The sequence below is a fragment of the Pecten maximus genome, chromosome 5, assembly GCF_902652985.1.
Source record: "Pecten maximus chromosome 5, xPecMax1.1, whole genome shotgun sequence".
Lineage (NCBI taxonomy): Eukaryota > Metazoa > Mollusca > Bivalvia > Pectinida > Pectinidae > Pecten > Pecten maximus.
Genome location: NC_047019.1, coordinates 7,708,299 through 7,721,726, shown reverse-complemented (window position 1 = coordinate 7,721,726; position 13,428 = coordinate 7,708,299). Strand labels below are relative to the sequence as shown.

Sequence of the window (13,428 nt, the reverse complement as noted above, 5' to 3'; positions counted from 1 at the left end):
CTGGCGACAACTCCAGATAGCAGTATCTGGTCCGGGAGTCATCCTTCTTCTTTACTGGTTGTAAGTGTGAAACACTCCCAATTAAATATCGATACGTTTTTACTTTATTTCGACCAAATTTTTATTTAACAGTGGGGTTGCTTCAGAAATTACATCACACTTCAGTAACACAATCTAGGCAATTGGTGGTTTATATGAGAATCTATATATTTCAGCCTCATACCGGAATCGGCAAGATGGCTGCTCTCAAAAGGAAAGGGCGAAGAGGCGATAAAAATAGTACGCCGCGCTGCTCGGGTGAACAGGAAACAGACAGAAATAGACATGACGAAAGTGAAACTTGAACATCACAAAAGCAGGAATGAGATCATGCCTGTCTTCAAATCGTACAGACTATTGTTTAGATTCATCGTGGTTCTTGTCCTCTGGTACGTATGAAATTAAACAGTGTAAGATAAAAAATATTCGGGAAATGGAGAATTATATATCAATGACTATCTGTATCAAGGCGTTTCAAGAACTGTGAACTCTACGAATACTACAGATAGAAATACAATAAAACTTTATTGCTTATAAGGAAGAACTACATCGTAACTATTGCATCTAACATTTTTCTTAGTTTATAATACCTACGACCAGTATTTAACATACACATACCTTCCTAATATGTGTTAATATAAGAATCTAGGTAGTCTATCAATTTTGAATACATGCAGATTTGCAATTACTAAGTAATAAGTGTTGAACTGCCATGAACGGATGCCCATTGGTGCCAAATGAAATCTAAAAATTTGTACGAATATTCTATCTCTTTTGCGAATGTTCTCAATATTGATTGCGAATAAGCGCAATACGTTTGCGAATATATTCATTAGTTTCGCGAATATACGCAATAATTCTTGTGGATATAGGCAATATATTTAGCTAACGGTTTTTGGCCCTAAATAACCCTAGTTTAGTTTTTTCGCGCGTTTTGTACCCAAGTACTGCAGCGGCACCTAGACGGCGGTGCATGGCGTGGAAAAAAAAGCATGGAAAAATTCGGAAAAATAATGCAAAATACTTTCAAAATACTTTTAACCTCTAGACGTTCAATGAATGTGCAGACCAATTTTGAAAGGTTTGAGGTGTATCCATCTGGGCTTAGCATAAGCAGCTTTTCGTCAATCTAAAAAACTGGAGTGGAAGGCCGTGGTCAGATTGAATCACCCCGTTCGAACCGTTGCGTTTGGGCCAGAAGGAACTTATTTTATACCTGCAATGCAAAGAAATAGCTGTTCTAATTTTACTTACTCAAGCTGATTTTAAACTTTTAACAGTCTGGACCGCGTATGTTGTAAGAGGAAGCTGACAATCAAATCCACTAATATCTTCATCTTATCCGGATGATCCGTCATTTCCCATGGTAGAGTCAAGGATAATGGCGGTGTAACAGTTCGTTGAATTCCGATTCAGTCCGTAATCTAGTCTCCAGAAGAAGATCCTAAATTTAGTCGCCTCTTATGGATCGTACCATTGGAACAGCAGCTACGAATCGGGTACCTACAACGCAAGACAATGGCACTACTAATTTGACACACTCACTCGGATTTAAAATTTAACAGCAAGGAACTTGCAAGTTGCAAGGAGTTGACAATCAAATTCACCAATATCTTCATCTAATCCAGATAATCCGTCCTCTAATGGTAGTTGTCCATTTACTGGAGTATATGGATTATCCAGTTTGTTTATAAAATATCAAATGAATAATTAATTCCTTTAAAAATGGTGTATTTGATACATGAGATGACTTTCAAATGAAGAGCTTTCTTTCAGAAAATTAAAACATATATGTTGCGTTTGTAGCGACACTAGTATTTTATCTAGTTATAGTTTCATCTTCGTCCTTTGCCTTAAATACCTTCGTGAGTGCTGGTTACTGCTGACAAGCTTCCTCTATATCACCCTAGTCTGGAGGTTGTTTTCCGTAAAACCTTCTTTTACCAATGACACGATAATCCGTATTTTCCTAATTTTTTTCTCCGAAATGACAATTCAAAACATTTTTTTGAGACATTTGGGCAGAGAATATTAGCTTAACATCGATATCAGTTTCGTTTCGGTTTAACGTCGCACACCAATTCTAGAAATATATACACAACAAATAGCCGAAGCAAAAAAAAATCCCCGATTTAAAAAATGTCGATACTAAGAACATGTCAATGACTTGGATAATTATATTACAGTAATATAGTACTTTCCGACAGCAAAATTCAAATTTAAAAAAAAATAAAAAATAAGTAAATAAATAAAAACAACGTTTATGTGATTATCTCACCACTGAACAACAAAAGCCCACTGAAAAGCAGGGTCCGGCTTGTATTTATATCATATACATATATATGGCACCATTCTACGTCACTATCTTCCTGTCGTATGCTACATCTTTGTCGGGAGGCGTCTATTCTACCCCATCACCGATAATTTTGTTTTAATCATCATTAATTACCATACATTAAAATAGATATACAACCGGAAACGAAACCAAGACATTAAATTCCCTACACACCGGAATCTTGTGATTCCCTACACACCGGAAACTTGTGATTCCCTACACACCGGAAACTTGTAATTCCATATACACCGGAAACTTGTGATTCCCTACACACCGGAAACTTGCGATTCCCTACACACCGGGAACTTGTGATTCCCTACACATCGGAAACTTGTCATGATAAACGATTATTTTGCGTTATCTCTGTAATGTTTTATTTTGTGTGTACTGTTGCCAAAACATGTATTTCCGGGTTCTGGCCTCATAAATGGTCCCTATGTATTTTAGGGAAACCATATAAACTGTAGTTCGTTCAACTTAAAATTCGATTACAGATTTGTAGTGGATATGTTGTTTGGATGACCATTTCCCTTTTGGTATGTGATATTTTCTCTTTGATGTGTATTTTGAGCTCCAGGATCCCGTGTGATGTCCGGTTATGACCTCTACCTCTGACCCGGATGCACATATTCTACATTGGTGACACATGTAGATGTCTAAATGACAAATATTTCAAATAAATTTTTTTGTTTTGTTATCATTTTGTTCCTCAGAGATTGTTCTTGTTCAGTAAGATGAGCAGCGTATGAAAGTTTTAGATTTATTTCTTTATGTAATTTAAGGTTAAACGAAACATGTAGTAGAATTTTTTGTGGTCTTAGTCTATCTACATGATAAAGCACTAAACGATGGCGGTAAAATATATCATTAAATTGATGCTGACATTTGGCATTGTTATTTCGGTTGGTATTAGTATTAACAATCAATATAACGAACAGAGAAAGATGACAGGAACCGGAAGTGTTAATTACAACAGGAAGCGGGCAGCGGGGTGCATGCTGGGTACTTACTGTGATCTTCTCCGCGTCTTCGTGTCCTTCCTCTTGTAAAATATCGCGCATCAAGTCAGAAAATATACACAGGGACTTTTGATAAATATTTATTAATCAATTTAAAAGCGTACAATAATAAATGACAGGTGATACTCGTACAGGTGTGTATATAAATCGATCATACTTACATATACATACCTTTCAGCTCTCTTCTCTTCTGTATTTCTTCCATCAAAATGAGATTTATTTAAAAGATAATGTGAAGGAAAGATGTGAAAAAGATAGACAACAATAACGAAATGTGTACATGTGTTCATTACACGTAAACAAACAAACATTTCAGATCCGAGCGAAACCTGAATCTAGGAGAATGTAATAAACTTACCAATTTCCATCTAGCTCATGCTTATCATAATACTAATACAAATTATATTGTAATGGTTCGTATCTACAAAGTATCGTCACCAAAGCATAGAGTATCCTGTGCTTTCTAAATAGAGATAGGTTTATTCTCAATCGCCATTGCAATGAATAACCAATTATTTAAGAAAATTGCTATAATAATGTTTCCTGTTTGAACATGTAACGAACAGATGAACATGTTTCGTCGGGCAGTGGGGACATGCAGGGAGACTCACGTTATGCCTTCGCTCTTGACTTCAGTATTTTAATTCCCACCTAAAAAAAATATTTATTTTCATGCCAAAAATCAAATAACAAAAATTTCACGTAATTACGTTTCACTACTGTTCCACTTTGTCAGAATAGTAAGTTTTGAACGACCTCCAAAATTCATTAAAACTTTTTTGTATTATAAGTTTCGCAAAATCGCTTATTATCAAAGTTCACTTAAATATGACATTTTTACCCAAAATAATCACACTTACTGAAATTTGAGAAGAAACTTAATCCGATATATCCTTTAATACATGGTACATAACTATGAGTGTACAAGTTGTACCCCGTTCTTCCTAAACTGTCCCAGCACACTGACACGTGACAGTTACGACCAGCCTATTATCGTCCATCATCCACTACTTATAATACTAATTTCAGGGACACATTCCTCAGATATGTACATTTTTGTACCTCTTCAAACATGTTTCTTTAAGTCAAGGAGGCCGCAGTTGTTTTGTAGCAAATTTGTTGAAATCCAAATCAGTCCATGATCTAGATTTAGTCGCCTATCACGAATCATGCGATGGCGGCATCAGGTCCCTACAATGCAAAGAAATCACTCTACTAATTAACGGAATCACTCTGATTAAAACAAAAATAGACAGAAAGGAATGTATGTGTTGTAAGAGAGAAATGACCTTCAAACCCACCATGATCTTCATCTAACCTAGATAATCCATCCTCTTTATGATAAGGTCCAGGAGACTGGTGTTGTAGCAATTCGTTGAATTCCGATTCAGTCCATAACCATGTCTCCAGAAGAAGATCCGTGATTAACTCACCTCTAAGGAATCATGCCATGGGGGCAGCAAGTACAAATGGGATCTCTACAACACAAAGCAATGTCTCTATTACTTAAGATAATATTCCAAATTCTAACATTTAACAGCAAGGACCGTGTGTCTTGTAGGAAGCAGTTGACAATTAAACCCGCCGACAGCTGTAATCCTTCCTCTTCCTGGTATTTTCATTTTACCGGAAGGTCCGTGGAAGTTCCCATTTCCATATATATCGTGTCATTCTCCCCTTTAAAAGAAATTGTGGTTGTTTAGTTACGTAAGGGGAATATACAAATGAGATATTACTGTGACTATTGGTTCCTTTCTTTTTAGAAAAAATAAATATAACGTTTGAAAAATTATGAAACCGAGTTTATGGTATTATGCTCGTAATTCTTTTAGATACCTTTGTGAATGTTTGATACTGCAAACAAGACTCTTCTTTGTGTCACCTCAATCTTGATACTGTTTTCTGTAACTTCTTCTTTTCAAATAACGCGATTATCAGCATCTCCTCGTGTACACTATAAACTTCTTTCTAACATATCATAGAATTTCTTCTTTGTAATACAAATCAAAACGATTCCCGGGACAATTGGCCAGAGACTGTTAGTTTTGCATCGATAACAGTTGCATTTCGGTATAACGTTGCACGCCGATCATAAAATATATATGCGCAACACAACCTCACAGCAAAGAACTAAGAACACCAGAGTTTAAACAATAATATAGAAATTTTCTATCGCCATTTTGAATTCCAAGCTTGACGAATTTTATGTGACTATCTTATCACAGCTCGCTATATTGGTAAGGCCTTCAAACAATTAAGATAAATCATTATCAGCACGCAAGTCATTTATTTTAAAGATGTCAAAGGTTATGGTCAAGGTCAGCAGGTCAGCAATTTTCAGTATCGTCTTGATTTAATTTCCATATATACAAAAGCTACATGTATATGATCCCTTTCTTCATCATTAATCGCCTGTTGTATTATTGTATGCTATTGATTTTGGATGACAGATATTTTGTTACGTTGGCGGTAATTAAGTTTGTAATAATCATAATTAGTAAGTTGTTGTTGTTTTTTTTTTTTTTTGTTGAATGTTGAAAAAAATTTTTTTTTTTATGAAACCCAGATACAATATAGTGAGGCTATACATCGATACATTCCCTTCACATCGGACACTTGTCATGATAAAGTATCCGCTGGCTTTATATTCGGTTCTGTGCATAATATGTAATACTTTATTTGGTAACGGAGAAATAAAACATGGCGGTGAATTGAATCATTCAAATATCTGTTGAAATTAGTACTAACAATAAACATAACTAACAGAGAAAGATGACAGGAACCGGAAGTGTTATTTACAACAGGAAGCGGGCAGTGGGGTGCATGCTGGGTACTTACTGTGCTCTTCTCCGCGTCTTCGTGCCATTTATCTTGTAAAAATACCGCGCACCAGGTCCAAAAACATACACACTGATTTTTATGAAGATTTATTAAAAAATGTAAAACCGTACAAAAAACGACAGGTGATAATCGTCCAGGTGTGTATATAAATCGGCCATACTTACACATACATACCTTTCAGCTCTCTTCTCTTTGTATTTCTTCCATCAAAATTAGATTGATTTCAAAAATTAAAGTAAAGGAAAGAAATAGAGAACAATAAGGAAATGTGTATACGTTTTCACTACACGTAAACAGTTACACAGGGAAATCACGTATCTGTTTGCTACCTTATACGGAATAAATTATGATTCATAATTTCCAAATCCGTCAATCAATGTGGGTTAGACTATTTGTTAGTAGTAATTACAATATATTTACTTGCAGTGGTTTTCGATATGGAAGAATAGCTGAAGAATGTACCACATGTTGATTTCAATTCTAATATATAACGAAAATATGTACACATTCCTTTGGGCAGTGGGGAAATGCAGGGAGACTTACGTTATTTTCTTCTCTCTTGATTTCAGTATGTATATTCATCTTTAGAAAAAAAGTTGTTTTTTTTTAATATTTTTTTTCCTGCTGAGAATTACTTACAACATTAGAAATCTGCACAAGGTAGTAGCCCAAATCATTATACTGTATACGTTTTTAAAACTTATATAACCCTTATATCCATATATATGTATATGTATGTACGTCACAGACATACAGTACGACACATACCCCTAGCTCTACTCCTACCCCGTCTCTATAATACATTGACATGTCAAATAATAAGACATTATAAATTAGTTAGACACACAAAGCATTTTGTAACATTTTCTCAAATATTTACCTGTTCAATTTCCCTCAAATCCGGGAGATCCATGTTACAAAAGCTCGTTGAAATCGCTGTCCAACCTGTGCGTGAACAACACGAGCAGGTGCACGTGATGATCATGTTAGGTGGCTCGTTTTGTCGACACGCCTGTATACTTGTTTACCTGTGCCATTTTCGTTTATGGCGGTTCAAACGGTTGGACCGGTTCAACCAGAGTTGTATGTTTATGAAATTAGGACGGACCGGACGATATTTTGTTGTTTTCAGACGAGCTTTGAAAAAGACTTTCAAGGCCTGTATTATCATCTGCAGGTCCGTAAAGATACATGCCTGTAAACTTACATCTAAAACCTGACAAACCGGTTTGTCGTCATAAACGAACCGACCACTGAATGGTGCAATTCGATACTCTCACAATCATGGTGAGTTTCAAAAAAACAAACAAAACAAATAAATTAAAAATGCATACATTAACTCTCCAACTACAATTTTTTTTACGATATAATATATAGAGGATATCTAACAGTGTCTTCAGTAATACCAAATATATTTCACCAGTTGGGCTAATATTTTGATATTTTTCACGAGTGCGCAGCACGAGTGAAACATATCAAAATATTAGCCACACGAGTGAAATACAGTATATTTGGTATTACTGAAGACACTGTTAGATATGCTGTTTATTACATTTTTTATCAACGAAAAACCTACCCCGTATGTTAACTAGGCACTTTTTGTGTATACTAGAATCAATAGAGGGCAAATGCGAATAAAATACATTAATGTAACTTGTGGTTAACCCCCAGTTCACATTTTTCTGTCGTAGTTTCAGAAAAAAAGAAAAAATAATAATAATTTTTTTTTTATCTTGTTTCAGTTCAAGGGCATAACTCCTACAGAACAATGACGGGATTCAAAGCAGATTTATTTTTCACTGAAATTTGAAACATTAAATAGCGGCATACGATTTAAGGATTACATTTTATTCGCGTTGTCAATTTTATTGGTTGAATTGAAGGACTGTATTTTCTCAAGACAAAATCATTTAATCAAATAATCCTAAATCTCAATTAGTTTAATCTGTGAACGTTTACCACTAGACAATGGCTCAGAAATATATCGTCCGCCATAATAGACTTATTGAATGCTACTTTTCATGAATGATCACGGACATTTTTTTCGTTAATACTGAACTTTCAAACATGGTCGAGTACACGTTTCATATGTCAATATTTTGTATTTCGATAAATTACAGACTTCGGCACAAAATGCACTTTTTATGGTTGGGAACTTCATTGGTCGGCATCGTGATCTCATTCTGAATATATTATTTCCTCATGCGAAATAATTTAGACATGTCCGGTGTTCGTTGATGTGTCTATAGTAGTTGCGTTATTTAACATATTATATTACATTTTAAACACAATGAACAATTTCTTAAATGTTTCGTTCTGAAAGAGGAAAATTTCTCCATAACCCTTATAAGGTTCAGATTCTGATGACAATATGATGATTAGATGCTAAACATGTTGATAACATAACCTATATAATAATTGCGTATATTCGCTAAACTGTTGTGTATTGCTGTATTGTATGGATGTTCGGGATTGCTTGGATGTGGTGTAGTTAGATGTAGAAACAACTTCCGGTGACGGACACGAGTTACGCACTACACTGACATATACATTTACAGATTCCGGATGCTTGATTCACAATTGATATTCCGTATATTCGCAAAGATATTGCGTATACTGTATACCAATACTTTTTGGCACCAATGGACTTCCGTATATTTCGCATGTGCATTTCCTGCATTTCCTGCACACACTCGCGCGCGTGCACTCTCCCTCTCACGCAAATGCGAGACAAAAGCTAAAAACATGTGTAGTGATGCAGGCTGTAATCCAGCCACTATCTAATACGTTAAGAACTACATAATGGTATTAATTTTCAAACTTATTACAATGTACATGCATCCTCAAAGTATAATGCTTAATAGTTTGTTTTCAATGAACTGTCGTGATGTACACGTTATTGAAAAAAACTTTCTGTCTGGTTCCTTGTATAAAAAGCAGACATCCATTCAATTGTTTATATTTTATATTTTTAAAGACAATCTTATAGTTTCCCGTTGCACAATCAATGACGTCATATTTTATTACATTATGCTTGGCAACAAGGCAGTACAATGTTGAAATATGGATGTTTGTTCAATCTGTATCGCTTTCTATTGTTATATGGTACAGATAGCTTATGATCTGATTATCAAAACAACCTATAATGAAGATTACAGTAAAGGTGCAATTAGTCGATTAAGTATTTTTATCAATTAGATATGCGGAATTCACAGGTAAAATGTATAAAACAATCATATACTGTAAACGTACTGATTTTAGCGTGCTCAAATTTTGACGTAAAACAGAATTTAAAACATATTAATGTATTGATGAATCACCACACAAAATATGTGTTTTGCTTTTTTTGCGTGCTTAATCATGTTAAAGAAAATGTAATAGGAGGCAGCAAAAATTAGAGTAATGTTCTCACGCGCGAAAAACGCTGAAATAAGATTACCGCTTAAATGTGTCCGGTTACAGTACGTTCCATTCAAAAGAAACTTACCGCATTTACATTTCTTTTATGTTTAACTCAGTTCAAAATATAAAATGCAAAAGACAAGCACGAAAGCAGTCCTATGGATATTAATTAATCTTTGGGCGAATTGTTATCTAAATGGATGCGGAAGTATAAATATCTATGTTCGATTTGCATGTTATGCTTATCCAAACGTCACCACTGTTTCAGGTTCGTCCTAGCTTTGTCGTACTACGGTCTGACCTTCAATGTCGGCCGAATAGGTCACAATGTCTACTTAGATTTTCTCATCTACGCTGTGTTGGAAATGGTCGGGTACGTCTCCTGTCTGTTCATCAACACAAAGTTCGGACGCAAGCCGCTCAACATTGGCGCCTTCCTTTTGGCTGGTACAGCTTGTGTATCTTCTTCCCTGATATCAATGTATGCAGACGGAGGTAAGAAGAAAAAGCATGATGTAATTTCAAATGTTGACAATATGCAATTGTCTGCATTGTTGACTACGATCACTTTATTTCACTATGGAGTGAAGATATATATAGAGAACACATGGACAATGTCTTAAGATATAGGCTGTACTTTGGCGAGGATTAAGAAAGACAAAAGTGGCAAGCCTTGGCACACTGACCATGTATTCTATTTATTCTGCAACAGTCATACAACAAATCATCAAAAATAATCCTTTTTGAAGTGAAACGGTGTCAAAAATGATACAAACATGTTTTAAACGTTGTTTCACTTTGAAGGAGGTCAGTCGAACTGACGCACGTGCTAAGATTCCAAAATACAGCTGTTTTCCTTCACTGCCGTATACAGCAAAAATGTATATAGTGGGTGTATTCCAACAGTGCGGTGGAAGTTGCAGGATAAAATAGCTTAGTTGATATATTCAGGTTTTCTTTAGCAGGCTTCTTAAATACAATCAAAATGATTTCGGGCTGATCCATGCAAAGCAATTCTAGACCGATGGTGACTCCTAGTATCGGATTGGAGATTTCTGTGTTTCAGGATTTATAACATCGTGGTTGCCTTGACATCAAGTCTTTGAACTCGATGACTTTATCAAGACGTAAATTGTAGGTTATTGGTACAGAAACAGTTCAATCTAATTAGCTTGTATTTAGTTTAAATCTACGTAAGTTTTTTTGTTTTTTTTTAATTTTGCTACCCAGTTTATTATCAAAGACGCAAAAAAGAATTATAATGCTACCAAGATGTGAACAGCCACATTGATCACACGATAATTCACCGTTTCCTTCTATATTTGATGCATGATGATGTTATGTTCACCTTTTCAGACAATGGCTGGCTGATCATTGCTCTGTCGGCGATTGGTAGGATGGGAGTATCTGCGGTGTTCGCTAATATTTTCATATACTCCGGAGAATTATTTCCGACGACGATTCGGAGTTTTATAATTGCCGCATCCAATGTCGCCGCTAGAATAGGAGCTGTTTCCGCTCCTTATGTTGCTGCTTTGGTAAGTTCTCATTTACATTGTACTACAGGTGGTAGACACTGCTATACTGACAATTATATCACTGACAACTGTTTTAGTTAGCAATGATAATATTACTAACAACTGTTTTTGTGAATTATAATTATGTTAATGACAACTGTTTAAAGTGTTAAAGTTAAATATTATATAATATTGTAGTTTTAATGAACTATAATCATATTACTGACAACTGTTTTAGTTAGCTATGATTATATTACTAACAACTGTTTTTGTGAATTATAATTATGTTAATGACAACTGTTTAAAGTGTTGAAGTTAAATATTATATAATAATGTAGTTTTAATGAACTATAATCATATTACTGACAACTGTTTTAGCTAGCTATGATTATGTTACTGATAACTGTTGAAATGAGCTATTATTATATTACTGACAACTGTTTTAGTGAATTAGTTTTATGTTACTGACAACTGTTTTAGGAAACTTTAATATAATAATGTTACTGACAACTGTTCTAGTGAACTATAATTATATAGCTGACTACTGTGTTAGTGTACTAAATTATGTTACTGACAACTTTTTTACTTAGCTATAATTACATTACTGACAACTGTTTAAGTAAGCTATAATTATATTGCTGACAACTGGTTAAATGACTATACTTATATTACTGACAACTGTTTAAATGAACTATACTTATGTTAATGACAACTGCTTGAGTGAACTTTGATTATTTTACTGATAACTGTTTTAGTGAACAATAACTGTCAACTTTCTATCAGCTATAATCAAATCTAGCTTGTATAATAACATCACTGACAGCTGTTTAAGACAATTACACGCAAGAAACAAAATTATTTCAGATTGGTAAAATTGACTTACTTTGCGGAACATTGCAAGACTTCACCTGTTTTATTAATAATTAAGCCATTTCGATATTGATTTCAGTCTTATCGACAACTGTCTCACGCAGGAATTGAAAACTTATAACTTGAGGTTTTCTGGTTTTCGTGGGGAGTTGTCGACTGGGCTTTACTTGACATTTAGAAAAATGTTTAAAGACAACTGTTTCTCGAGGGGAGTTGTCGACTGGCATTTACTTGACAAACAGACAACTGTCTCAAGACAACTGTTTCTCGAGGGGAGTTGTCGACTGGCATTTACTTGACAAACAGACAACTGTCTCAAGACAACCGTTTCTCGAGGGGAGTTGTCGACTGGGCTTTACTTGGCATTTAGAAAAATGTCTCAAGACAACTGTTTCTCGAGGGGAGTTGTCAACTGGCATTTACTTGACAAACAGACAACTGTCTCAAGACAACTGTTTCTCGAGGGGAGTTGTCGACTGGCATTTACTTGACAAACAGACAACTGTCTCTAGATGACTGTTTCGCGTGTGTGTTGGGATGGACAGGTAAACGACTGGCTTTAAAACTGTTTCTAGTGGGTTTATCGACTAGACATTACTCGACAAACAGAAAACTGTCTCAAGATAACTGTTTCGCGTATGTGTTGGTGACCGGACAATTGCTTCTGGTGGGGTTATCGGCTGGACTTAACTTGACAAACAGGACACTGTCTAAAGACACATGCTTCGTCTGACCATAAAACATCTAAGTGACGACGGGTCCCTTGGTTTGGTTGATAGTCAACCAAAATAAAACAGCTTCATAGAACTACAATCATGTGTCCCTATTTCGTTTCAGGGGACTAACAGCGAGGCTAGTAACACCTCCATTATATTCGGTGTATTGTCTTTGGTCGCGGGGGGTCTGTCCTGTTGCCTCCCAGAGACACTCGACACTAAATTGCCAGACAGTATCGGTGACATGGAAGATCTCAATAACAGAAAACCCCGTCGGAATGACATTGCTCTAGTCGCCACGAACAATATCACAGAAGACAGTCGTCCATGATCTATGGAACAAGGATCCTTGTGTGGTTACATTATATACAACTGTCGCCTCCCACCAGATATAATACCGTTGTAACACATAAATCACTGTTTAAGTTGTAATCATAACCATTATTGTTCTTATTTCTGACGTCAATACCGAAATAAAAAAAAGTTTCTAATGGCACCAAACGTTGTCAGAGAATTTCACGTTTTCATATAGTAGTGCGGTCTTGCCTTACACCAGACATAATATCAGGGCCAGAGGAAACTCGGACTATTGCAAGAAATGTGTTTTTTAGTCGAATGAAATGAGGTAGGGTGCCTTTCCGCCCGTTGCAGAGTAATATCCATATATAAATCCATCTATATTTGTATCT

General features: G+C 35.4%; 1 protein-coding gene across 1 annotated transcript; it reads left to right on the top strand.

Annotated features, from left to right (window-relative positions):
• Positions 1-222: 222 nt before the first annotated feature.
• Positions 223-13,193, top strand: LOC117326680 (organic cation transporter protein-like). Its single transcript, XM_033883404.1, has 4 exons — positions 223-428; positions 9,905-10,131; positions 10,993-11,174; positions 12,861-13,193. Exons 1-4 carry the CDS (start codon positions 325-327, stop codon positions 13,068-13,070), a joined length of 723 nt encoding a protein of 240 aa, XP_033739295.1. The 5' UTR covers positions 223-324; the 3' UTR covers positions 13,071-13,193.
• The last annotated feature ends 235 nt before the right edge of the window (positions 13,194-13,428 follow it).

Excerpts from the sequence above, each read along its gene's own strand:
- LOC117326680 (XM_033883404.1), top strand. The coding sequence starts at position 325 with ATGACGAAAGTGAAACTTGAACATCACAAAAGCAGGAATGAGATCATG. Across the intron at positions 10,132-10,992 it reads ATCAATGTATGCAGACGGAG|ACAATGGCTGGCTGATCATT; the intron begins GTAAGAAGAAAA and ends TCACCTTTTCAG. Across the intron at positions 11,175-12,860 it reads CTCCTTATGTTGCTGCTTTG|GGGACTAACAGCGAGGCTAG; the intron begins GTAAGTTCTCAT and ends ATTTCGTTTCAG.